This window comes from Schistocerca cancellata, chromosome 3 (assembly GCF_023864275.1).
Source record: "Schistocerca cancellata isolate TAMUIC-IGC-003103 chromosome 3, iqSchCanc2.1, whole genome shotgun sequence".
In the NCBI taxonomy this organism is placed as follows: Eukaryota; Metazoa; Arthropoda; class Insecta; order Orthoptera; family Acrididae; genus Schistocerca; species Schistocerca cancellata.
The window spans coordinates 411,191,432-411,204,471 of NC_064628.1; the positions used below are offsets into that span (position 1 = coordinate 411,191,432).

The 13,040-nt window shown below is 42.0% G+C and overlaps 1 protein-coding gene across 5 annotated transcripts in view; it reads right to left on the reverse strand.

Moving 5' to 3' along the window:
• LOC126175158 (TATA box-binding protein-associated factor RNA polymerase I subunit B) overlaps positions 1-13,040 on the reverse strand; it is a 324,489-nt gene that overhangs the window by 25,606 nt on the left and 285,843 nt on the right. For 4 of the 5 annotated variants that reach the window (XM_049921739.1, XM_049921737.1, XM_049921740.1 and 1 more), the window contains one exon: positions 7,990-8,210. In XM_049921739.1, coding sequence (XP_049777696.1) covers positions 7,990-8,210 — 221 coding nt within the window. The remainder of the gene's footprint in view (positions 1-7,989; positions 8,211-13,040) is intronic. The other variant, XM_049921738.1, reaches the window with a different exon arrangement.

Below are 13,040 nucleotides of genomic sequence, written 5' to 3' on the forward strand. Positions count from 1 at the left end.
AATGCATCACAGTGTAGGCAGGTCAGTTGGTAGATCACGTGGGTGCTTTCACACGTGGCTCTGCCTTTGATTGTGTACACCTTCCGGGTTACAGGACTGGAGTAGGTGGTGGTGGGAGGGTGCATGGGACAGGTTTTACACCGGGGGCGGTTACAAGGGTAGGAGCCAGAGGGTAGGGAAGGTGGTTTGGGGATTTCATAGGGATGAACCAAGAGGTTATGAAGGTTAGGTGGACGGCGGAAAGACACTCTTGGTGGAGTGGGGAGGATTTCATGAAGGATGGATCTCATTTCAGGGCAGGATTTGAGGAAGTCGTATCCCTGCTGGAGAGCCACATTCAGAATCTGATCCAGTCCCGGAAAGTATCCTGTCACAAGTGGGGCACTTTTGTGGTTCTTCTGTGGGAGGTTCTGGGTTTGAGAGGATGAGGAAGTGGCTCTGGTTATTTGCCTCTGTACCAGGTCGGGAGGGTAGTTGCGGGATGCGAAAGCTGTTGTCAGGTTGTTGGTGTAATGCCTCAGGGATTCCGGACTGGAGCAGATTCGTTTGCCACGAAGACCTAGGCTGTAGGGAAGGGACCGTTTGATGTGGAATGGGTGGCAGCTGTCGTAATGGAGGTACTGTTGCTTGTTGGTGGGTTTGATGTGGACGGACGTGTGAAGCTGCCCATTGGACAGGTGAAGGTCAACATCAAGGAAAGTGGCATGGGATTTGGAGTAGGACCAGGTGAATCTGATGGAACCAAAGGAGTTGAGGTTGGAGAGGAAATTCTGGAGTTCTTCTTCACTGTGAGTCCAGATCATGAAGATGTCATCAATAAATCTGTACCAAACTTTGCGTTGGCAGGCCTGGGTAACCAAGAAGGCTTCCTCTAAGCGACCCATGAATAGGTTGGCGTACGAGGGGGCCATCCTGGTACCCATGGCTGTTCCCTTTAATTGTTGGTATGTCTGGTTTTCAAAAGTGAAGAAGTTGTGGGTCAGGATGAAGCTGGCTAAGGTAATGAGGAAAGAGGTTTTAGGTAGGATGGCAGGTGATCGGCGTGAAAGGAAGTGCTCCATCGCAGCGAGGCCCTGGACGTGCGGGATATTTGTGTATAAGGAAGTGGCATCAATGGTTACAAGGATGGTTTCTGGGGGTAACGGACTGGGTAAGGATTCCAGGCGTTCGAGAAAGTGGTTGGTGTCTTTGATGAAGGATGGGAGACTGCATGTAATGGGTTGAAGGTGTTGATCCACGTAGGCAGAGATACGTTCTGTGGGGGCTTGGTAACCAGCTACAATGGGGCGGCCGGGATGATTGGGTTTGTGAATTTTAGGGAGAAGGTAGAAGGTAGGGGTGCGGGGTGTCGGTGGGGTCAGGAGGTTGATGGAGTCAGGTGAAAGGTTTTGTAGGGGGCCTAAGGTTCTGAGGATTCCTTGAAGCTCTGCCTGGACATCAGGAATGGGATTACCTTGGCAAACTTTGTATGTGGTGTTGTCTGAAAGCTGACGCAGTCCCTCAGCCACGTACTCCCGACGATCAAGTACCACGGTCGTGGAACCCTTGTCCGCCGGAAGAATGACGATGGACCGGTCAGCCTTCAGATCACGGATAGCCTGGGCTTCAGCAGTGGTGATGTTGGGAGTAGGATTAAGGTTTTTTAAGAAGGATTGAGAGGCAAGGCTGGAAGTCAGAAATTCCTGGAAGGTTTGGAGAGGGTGATTTTGAGGAAGAGGAGGTGGGTCCCGCTGTGACGGAGGACGGAACTGTTCCAGGCAGGGTTCAATTTGGATAGTGTCTCGGGGAGTTGGATCATTAGGGGTAGGATTAGGATCATTTTTCTTCGTGGCAAAGTGATACTTCCAGCAGAGAGTACGAGTGTAGGACAGTAAATCTTTGACGAGGGCTGTTTGGTTGAATCTGGGAGTGGGGCTGAAGGTGAGGCCTTTGGATAGGACAGAGGTTTCGGATTGGGAGAGAGGTTTGGAGGAAAGGTTAACTACTGAATTAGGGTGTTGTGGTGCCAGATCGTGTTGATCAGAATTTTGAGGTTTTGGAGGGAGTGGAGCTGGAAGTGGGAGATTGAGTAGATGGGAGAGACTGGGTTTGTGTGCAATGAGAGGTGGTTGAGGTTTGCTGGAAAGGTTGTGAAGGGTGAGTTGGTGGGACATACCAAGGGGACATACCAACAATCCTCTGTGTAAAATTGAACTGGTATCCCATCAGGTCCAGAGGCCTTTCCTCTTTTGAGCGATTTTAATTGTTTCTCTATCCCTCTGTCGTCTATTTCGATATCTACCATTTTGTCATCTGTGCGACAATCTAGAGAAGGAACTACAGTGCAATCTTCCTCTGTGAAACAACTTTGGAAAAAGACATTTAGTATTTCGGCCTTTAGTCTGTCATCCTCTGTTTCAGTACCATTTTGGTCACAGAGTGTCTGGACATTTTGTTTTGATCCACCTACCGCTTTGACATAAGACCAAAATTTCTTAGGATTTTCTGCCAAGTCAGTACATAGAACTTTACTTTAGAATTCATTGAACGCCTCTCGCATAGCCCTCCTCACACTACATTTCGCTTCGCGTAATTTTTGTTTGTCTGCAAGGCTTTGGCTTACTTAATTTCTGTTTAAAGATTGCTGACTGAAGACTAATCTGAAGCAATTCCTACCCTTAAGAATGTTTTGACATTATAACTAGATTATTTTTCAGTTGCTTCTGGTTTCCTTTGCTTCTATAATCTCTTGGCAAATGAGTAGTAAGTGGCAAATTTAAATGATTTCCCAGCATTCTCACCCATCACTCCAAATTCCACATAACAGTTTCCAACATCTTTGTGCCATATGTGACTGTAGGCTTTTCTGGCGTATACTGCTGCTGAAGGTTTCTTGTGTCTCCAGCAGGGTGGTAGCATTAATATATCACGACGTTCCGGGAAGTGTCATACTTCTCATCTTCTAGCAAAGTGTCAAGATTCACGGAGAGTGGGGTATTTGTATGTGCGGTCTGCCCCCTCAAGCAGTCCTTGGGAGGCTGCGGTGGTCTGACTGTGGGTGCATGGTGTTGGGGGTAGTGGCCGCCCCTGGCGGCCGTGTTTGGCTCTGTGTTGGCATTCTGTCTGCGTCGGAGAATGTTGGCGGGTGCGCTCCCAACAGGTTACTACTATCGCACAGTTCCATGCAGCGCGTAGTTGGTATTCTTCATCCCTGTTCACCAGGCTGTTGTGAATCCTTATTTCTAGGGATTTTTTGATAATACTTTTCCAGAAGCCAGATGCTCAGCACTGCACCTTTGTTTTTGAAGTCGAAGGTGTTTTCTTCCTTAGTCACACACATCTGATATGTTCTTCACAGTGTTTGGTTATATAGTGCTGTGTTTGTCCAATGTATTGTTTTCCGCATTCACATGGGATGCTATATATTCCTGGCATGTTAAGCTTCAGCAGGTCTTTGGCAGAACCTAGGGGCTCCCTCGTCTTCAGTGGTGGGCAGAGAACAGTTGTGATATTGTGTTTGCCCAGAAGTCATGCAATTTTAGCCGAGAGCGATCCCATGTACGGAAGGAACACTACCCATTTGTCTTCCGTCTTCTTCTTCTTCTGGGGTCGTCACCACTTCTTTCTTCCTTTTTAGTGCCCTGTTAATCTGCATTCTGCTGTAACCATTTTGGCAGAAGACTTCCCTCAGGTGTTGCAGCTCGGATGGTAGGCTGTCTTTGTCACAGATAGCGCGCGCCCTACGTACCAGAATGGTCAGCACTGTCTGTCTTTGTGCTGGATGGTGTCAGCTTTTTGCATGAACATATAGGTCCATGTGTGTCTTCTTCCTATGCAATGTATGGCCTAGTGAACCATCTGTCTTCCTCTTAATTAGTGTGTCAAGGGAGGGGAGGCATCAATTTGATATTTGGATTGATGCTGTTGAGGTTCTCCAGAAACTCATCTAACACCTGTCTGCCATGCCCCCACACAACAAAAGTGTCATCAACATAACGGATGAAATGCTTTGGTTCCTGTCTAGCAGCTTTAAGGGCCACCTCCTCGAAATGTTCCATGTAGAGTTTTGCAATCACTGGAGCCAGTGGGAAACTGATGGCCACACTGTTGATCTGCTTGAAGAATTCCCTGTTGCACTAAAAGTAGTTGGTTGTCAGTGTATGTTCGAAAAGGCTGACTGTTTGTGGTTCAAAGTGCTGAGCTAAAAGTGACAAGGGGTCTTGAAGGGGTGAAGAGCGACGTCACATCGAAGCTCATGGATAAGTCTTCCCTTTGTAGTCGCATGTCCCTGAGTACTTTTACGAACTCGGCTGAGTTACTCACATGGCAGCTGCAGTGTCCCGCAAGGGGTTTGAACAGCGTTATTAGGTATTTTGCTAGTCTGTAGCTGTGAGAGTTGACGGTGTCCAAAATCGGTCTTGGAGACACCCCTTCCTTATGGATCTTGGGGAGTCCGTAAAGGCGTGGTATCACTGGCACTCTGGAGTGCAGCTGCTTTTCATTGGCTCAGGTAAGTCATATTTCTTCAGCAGAGCTATCGTCCATCTAGTCATCATCAAGGTTGGGTCCTTCTTCAGGTTCCTGTAGGCCTCATCTTGTAGCAGCACATTATTTTCTGCCAGTACTCATCGGTGCTTAATAGCACTGTTGCGTTCCCTTTGCCCGCTGGTAAGATTGTCATATCAGGGTCGCCTCTAAGGGGCTGGAGAGCTCCTCGTTCTTCCGCAATTATGTTTAGGTAATCGAGATCTGTCAATTATTCTGCAGGTTTCTCGTCTGCCTTCTTCTGCTTCCTCTTTTGAATGCCCTTGTATTGCTTCTTCCACACTGCTGATAATATCCCGTTTCGGGATCTTTCTGGGGATGGGGGGAAAATTCAGTCCTTTTTTGAGGACCACGATTGTGGCAGTGTCCAGTTCTTTTCCAGTCAAATTAACCACGGCTCTGGTGTCATTCATCTCCTTGTCTGTCGTCTGAGTACTGGCTAGTCTGCTGAATTTACTGAGATGTTTAGATGTAGAGCCCAATTTCTGCACCTCGCTGCTGGAATGCGTGCTGCAGTTGGCCCATTCACTAGATAGGCTGTAATGCCCTTGCCAGCTGTAGGTAGCATGTGAGGAGGCTGCGTGCATTCCTATCAAGTTCCTTCTGAGTAAACTGAATGCGCTCCCTTACTAAGGCCACGCCTACTCATTGTAATACCTGGTCGGTCTTCTTTGATTTTACAGGGTGTCAAATAACTGCAAACTTTGGTACGATATTCTCATCTCGACAGTGTTGTAGGAAAGCCAGTGTGCTAAGAAGTTTCGCTTTCTTGATATGTTCCTTCTGCAGCCGCTTGAAGCACAGACTCTCCCCTAGCAGATCAACATGGAGCTAAAAAGGAAGAAAGAAGTAGTGATGACCACAGAAGAAGAAGAAGAAGAAGAAGAAGAAGAAGACAAATGACGCACATTCCTTCCTTATGTGGTCCACTCTCAGCCAAAATTGCACAACTTCTGGGTGAACACAATATCAAAACCGTTTTCCACCCACCACCAAAAACGAGGGAGCTCCTAGGTTCTGCCAAAGACCCACTGAAGCTTAAAATGTTAGGAATATATAGCATCCCACATGAATGCGTAAAACAGTACACTGGACAAACACAGTGCTGTATATCCAAATGCTGTGAAGAACATATCAGATGTGTGCAACTAGGACACGCAGAAAAATCAGCCATAGCAGAACATAGCACAAAGGAAGAAAACACTTTCAACTTCTAAAACATGTAAGTGCTGTGCCGAGCATCTGGCATCTGGAAAAGTATTATCAAAGAATCCCTAGAAATAACGATTCACGGCAACTGGTCAACAAGGATGAAGAATACCAACCAGGTGCAGCATGGAACCCTGTGATAGCGGGAGTCCGTCAGGATCGTGCCCACCAACATCCTTCACCACAGACGCCGACAGAATGCCCACACCAAGAGCCAAACACGGCCGCCGGGGGGTGGCTGCTACCCCCACCACCGCACGCCCATGGCCGGACCACCACAGACGCCCGAGGACTAGTGGAGGGGGGAGACTGCGCATACAAATATCCCACTCTCTGTGAATCCCAACACTTCGGCAGAAGATGGGTAGTATGACACTTCCCGAAACGTCGCGACATATCAATGCTACCACATGGCTCGAGACCCGAGAAACCTTCATCATATTTGTGGCAGTCTGTGAATTTATTGGTTATTATAGATGGCTTCCTTCAGAAGATAACATTTATTTTATGATGTAAAAAATGCATAACAATAAAAAGGGAACACCACTACGTAAGCAATTTTACATGAGAACCAAATACTATATCTATTTATAACTGGATTCTCCATACAAACTTACAGTGTACAGGAGATTATATGGATGAATATAATTAAGATATATTTTAGGTAACTAGTAGTAGGCTGTAGATTCTATAACGTTTTTGCTGTTCGAAAGTTAAGTATCTTTCATTTATGCCATACATCTCAATAGCAATGCACCTTTTTAAAATGTCATCTCTGTATGGCAGCATAGCATGAGTAACATAGAATAACAGGTTTCAGACCTGGTGCAAAGTTTATAACTGTTGTGCTTTCTAATTCTGCCTCTGTCTGCAATCAGGCATTTTTAACATCATGCCTAATCTGTTTTATCTGTAGCTTTTGTTCCTGATTTTCTGTGTCGCTTTTTTTACAATCTGATCTGTTATAATATTTAGACTATTTTCTCTAGTCTGGCTTTATTATTATCACTGTTAACTTCCACAGAAACCTAACCATAAAAAAAAACAATTTCAGCAGTTCCTTCCTTATACTCAGTTCAGTACCAAACACCTCACGATATTTTAATCTCTGCTGACCCATCATGGATACAGGATAGCAGCTAGTCAAATATTTACCAAAGCGTCTTCGAAGCAAACACTTCAAAAATGAATTCACAGAATCCAGATACTGATGGCTCCAGATATACAAATATCAGTATATCTGACTGAATACATGGAGTGCACAGGGGTCTGAAGATGGCATTAATGAAATGCCGAGACTGGAAGTCTAAATAAAATAACTTCTCAAAACTTGCAGCTGTTCGGTGATTGTTTGATAAATCAGGATATTTTGGTTGAAATATTCTTGTCTGTGTCTTTCCAATCTTCATATTCAACAGACTTTATTGCATTCTGCTTCCTAAACAAATAAAATTCTTTGATGTCAGCCAAGATAATATCCAACACTGATAGTTCCACCTCTTTCCAGTTATAGCATTTGACATCCTTACATTTGAACCTCAGCACTTAGCGATCATTAAGCCCATGTATTTATAGGTAGTTAAGTAATTCAGTATCTTCTTAGAACCTCACTGATGGTCAGAGCCACTATTATTTTCTCTTCTTGCACCTTTGCATCTACTGTAAGCTTTTTCTGCACACCTTTTCCATTGCTGATTTCCCTCAACTACTGCCTTATTATCTCTCTGATCTTCCTGTAGACATACCTTGTGTCTGGTATTAATATGCTGGCTCTTTTCCACCTCTATGGCACTGATCAACACTGAATTATGTGATATTTTATCTTTAGCAGAAGTTTTCTTACGTGAAAACAACAAGATGTCACAAACTAATACTGCCTTTCATGCCCCCTTACCAGCTGGTCACTAACACAGTAGCTGTTATGAAGTCACAAGATATCTGAATGTTGAAGACTTTACAGAGAGCAATCCCAAATTTCATTATTGTTTTTGTTGTTGAACAACTACTGACGTTTCACCAACTGCTGTATGTTATATTGAGACACTCACTATATTTGTGGCTTCTACATTCTGATTCTGTCATGACATTTCATTAAAGTTATTAACAGTTTTATTAACCACTCCATGCATTGTCCCCTCACTGATATGTCTTTCCTAAGGAATATTGAAGAACAACATAGTAATAAGGTAAACATAGGATGAAAGTAAATCCTTGCTCCAATGAAAATCCAAAAAATATTATTTGATAATATCTTACCCTTGAATAAATGGTCCATAGTCTTCACCTTTTCACATAGCCTTTCATCCTTGACAGCCCTTTTCCAGTGTTCAATTAGTTGCTGAGTATTACCTTCTTCTCTTGGATCTATTAAGTCTCGAGTGGGAATATGGTGTCTCACCAGTAGTTGCTTGCGTCTCTCAAACCAACACACCCATCTGTCCCAGCTGAAGAGTCGAAGATCGTCACCAACATACAGCCTTAATCACAAACAAATAATTCATGGACAGAGAAGGAAGACTTTTGTTTTACATATTAACGTGAAACCATTAAGGGGCACAGTCTGCTTTATGAAAGACAATGGTTTACTAAGAACCATACTGTAATATTTTGTTGAGTAATTTTAAAATGTATTTCTTATTTCAATTTATACATGGTTATTACAAGTGACTGATAATCTTTTATCAGTGTTACATGGCTATATTTTTTTGACATTATATTTCGGAACTTTGCAGTCATAATGATCAACTTAAAAAATTTGATTTTGTTTTGATGCAGCAGTTCCCACTTTCTTCCAGCCATCAACAGACCATTTTGTTTTCACAATTTCTATGCTCCCCCATATGCATTGCATCTATTGGTATCTTCCTAACTTTTGAACTTTCCATATGGACTGGATTTCCCATTTTTCCATTTGCTAATGACAACCCCATTTTCGACATTGAACTGGACAATCAACAGTGCTGTGTTGTGCTACAACAGTTGTTCTTTTAATTTGTGTGTGAGAGTGGCTTGTACAATGCCAATAAAGTGTACGTTGCCATGTACAATAGCAATACCAAGGACTTAACAGAAAAATGCAGTGCTTGCAGATGCCTAACTACCATAATTTCTTCAGCGGCAATTGCAAGCACAACAACAGTAGCTGGCTCAGCAACAACAACTCTTCTAAGTTCAGGAGCAGAGCACCAACACCAAATTGCAGATACTGCATACACAATATAAAAAATAGACACACACCTCATGATTACTCAAAATTCAGCAGCCTCAATCCTGCTTTTCTTGCTTGCCTGAGCATAAGCTACATCCCTTGCCATCACGTGTCTTATCATTAAGTGGTACATACTATTGGTTTATTTTTAAAGTTAAGTACAAGTTAGAATTTTTACAGTATCATATGCTGTAGTCTGAATTGTGTACAGCACTGATTGCAGATTTAAAAAAAAAAAAAAAACTGAGCTGCCACTGTCAATCAACATGCCAAAATCTCAATGATGTTGATGATATAACTGTAGGGCACATGACAGTGAATTCTTTAATGCTCACGAGTGTGCTTAATATTACTAAAAGTGTCAGAAAATAAATCAAATATTTCCCTAAGCTTCTTACATGAAATAAGCACACAAAAATGTGTGTGTGTGTGTGGGGGGGGGGGCACACACACATTTTTGTGTGCTTATTTCATGTAAGAAGCTTAGGGAAATGTGTGTGTGTGGGGGAGGGGGGGGGGGGAGGGGCGCACGCGCGCACACACACACACACGGAAGTGTAACATAGCATTTCATAAGTGTAATAAGTTACTATCTGTCCTATATCTGTTACCGACGAATGATGGTAATCACCTGCGCACAGAAATTTCATAAAGTAGTTAATAAATGCAAATAGGCATACTGTGCAAGAATCCATTTGTACATGCATGAAATCATGAGGCTGAATGTCATGTTCCTACAAGGCAGGTGGCTCTGAAAGCTAGTGACTGGCATACATTACTTACTAGGTTGGTGGTTGCTCCATGGAGGTGTGCTCGTTCTCAGAAACACACAGTGCTCCAGAGGATGCTGATGCTCATGACAATAAAATAATGATGTCAAAAGGACAGCACGTGATTCGTTCTGTCACTATCCCATGAAGTGGAAAGATTAATGCAAATGAATGTTAATGTTTACATTTATCAGCAGAGGTATATTAAATGATGTGTTTCCTGACATAATACTCAGTTAATATACATAATATTTAATGATGAAGGTATATCTCTTATTTTGTGGATTTGAAGATAGGTTGGACTTAGATTTGCAGCCTCAAGATTTCAGTCTATGAAGATGCAGTCAATGACAAGAATAAGCATGGTACATAAGCACAGCAAAACAAAAGGGACCTCAGGTGATTGTATTATGGATCCTGTACTCTTCCACATCATGCTCCTAATATAACTACAAATTAGCAGTGGTAGAACATAGGTGACATTTCATTTGTGGTGACCGCGCCGAAGAACGTGAAATCTGTAGGGTAGGAGAAAAGTGGCACAGAATAAGAAGAAGAAGAAGAAGAAGAAGAAGAAGAAGAAGAAAGAAAATAAGAGCGCACAAAATTGTAATTGTGTTACATTACGAATAGACTTAAAAGTGATTGTGAGCTACAAAGGTGCAATCATAGTGGCAGTTAAGTGCATAAAACAGTAAGACTAAACAACATTTACAGAAGACAAAATTATATGATAACGAGCAAGAAATTATTTTCATCCAGATAACTGAGAATAAACGGATTATTCTTGACGAAGGGATCAATAACTTATATTGAGATGACCACACAAACTAAACACCTAAACATATGCCTCCTCTCCCATCCCCCCTCAAAACACGAAGAACGAAGAATGTATTAGTAAAGAAAAAAAGGAGTATCAAGTTTCTTGACGGCATATATACTGAATAAGCAAGTGATATATCCAAGAGTCAGAAGGTCAACAGACACAGCCATCAGCAAGCTGCTGTTATCTCATCTGCAACATGTCAATGCACCAGATGTCAACTACAGCTGCGCAACTACTTCCAGTGTTGGCCCTCAGGCAGCAGACCATCTGTCTACAGCATCATAGTTAGCCTCGACCATCAAACCAGCTTCTTATTGACAACTCAACATGATGAGAGCTGCCCTTAAGCTTCGGTGAGCTGTATTGAAAACACATTGTTTTATTTATGGTGGTGGTAATGTTATGTGTTGCTTAGGTATCAAATGTAATGCACTTGATCAAAGTTTCTTTTGTTAATTTTATAACACCCTTTAAGTTACATGGCGGCCGCAGCTGACTGAAGATTAAATACAACTGAGTCTTGTTAACACTGCATTCCAATAGTGATGCACAAGTTGGAGGAAATGTTGAAGACTATTGAAGCATTAAAAATGGAACTGAGCTCTAAGATAGACAGCTGCTATGCTAGTCTAAGAATATAACTAACAGTTAGTCTAAAAACAGAAGTAACTTCTGGCCTAAGAATGGAACTAACTTCTAAATCAAGAACAGAACTAACTTGTAGCTTGAAAGCTATGTAATAAAGAATGAAATTTTGGTGCTTCAAAACACGATATCCTCTATAACTAAGGACTTAAAAACAGATGTAATATAACAGCATGATTTGATTTGGAACAAAGTTAGGAAAGATTTCAAAGAAAGAAATGACGATGTAAAACAAATTCAAGATTTTGCTGAACAGAACTAAATGAGGTATGTGAACAAATTTCAGATACACAATCAAGGATAAATATTTCAGAGAATGTCAAAGAAACAGAGGGAATTCTTTTTACAGATTTGAATTTGCCAACTTTGGTTGAATGAGTTAGTGAGTTAATAGAAAAGAAAGTTCATATGTTTCTCGATTTATCTGCCAGTACATTTCAGTATACAGAGGTTTTATAAAGAACCAAACAGGAGTTCCATAAACTAGGGGATGAACTAGCAAAAACAAAGGATGAACTAGAAGAGGAAATTTTGTGAAAGTCAGTGGAACTTATTGAAGAACAAATATAGGAAATAGTATTAATGTATTTAAAATTCTGCAAAATATAAACCTGAAGAGGATATCCATTCCACATATTTCTTAAGCTGCATCTATGACTCAAACCTGGGTGATGGATAAACTGTTTCCTGCTGGGGGCACTTAGAATCATTGTGAATGCAGTGTTTCTCATGAAGAACAGTGACAGAACTAGAAAAAGACTTTTATACAGAAAGAACAAAAGACAGAAAGAAAGAAAGAAGAATATGTTTAGAAATTATCATAAGTGGTTGCTAGATAATAAGTGAGAAGTTACATTACACACTAGAGGGTGTACTATGAAATACAAATAGATAAGCTTTATGGTAGCAAGTAGTGAAAGTGAGGTATACTATGACCAGATTATGTATCACAGACAGCCAAACTACCACAGAAGAGAGGCGAGTGTGTGACAACAATGATTAAAATATTAGCGGTAGGAGCCAAGGCTCTCTGTCTTGTAGCCAGGTTGCAAAAATGTAGTACCTAACTACAGAGACAATTGTAAGCATAGCTCCAGCATAACATACACAGATACTACCAAAGTGTATGATCAGACATGGGTACCACAATTACAGGATAACAATCAGTTCCAAAGTCTAGCTAAAACAACACCAGTAAATAGCAATAAGAATAAAAAGTGTATTATTTATGATGCAAGGTCATGTTCCCTATTAGCAAAGCCAGGTTTGACAGAGAGGAGGAAAAGGAGTTACCCGATAGGCATGAAAGTACTGGAGCCGTAATAGCCAGAGCACTGGTATGAAATAATCATGAATGGCATTAAGGAAATAAACATGAGTATTAATTGCAGGAGAGCTAACACAGAGGAGTCTTTGTTTTATGAAAAGGAAGGAGAAAAAATTTAGCTCAGGACTCAGGTGAATTCTAGATCTACTGGGAATGGGTCATCTGGAAAGAAGAAGTATAGGCATGACACAGTGCAGGATATTGTACCCGGGATATGCACTAATTAGCCAGAACATTATGACCACCTACATAATAGTCATTCTATCCACCTTTGGCATGGATAACAGCAGTAACGCATTGTGGCATGGAAGCAATGAGGTGTTGGTAGGTTGCTGGAAGAAGCTGGCACCACATCTGCACACATAAGTCACCTAATACCCGTAAATTCTGGGGAGGCGGGGCAATGAGATCTGATGCTACTTTCAATCACATCCCAGATGTGTTTGATCGGGTTCAGATTTGGCAGGTTGCGAGGCCAGCACATCAGTTGGAAATCACCACTGTGTTCCTCGAACCACTCTATCACACTCC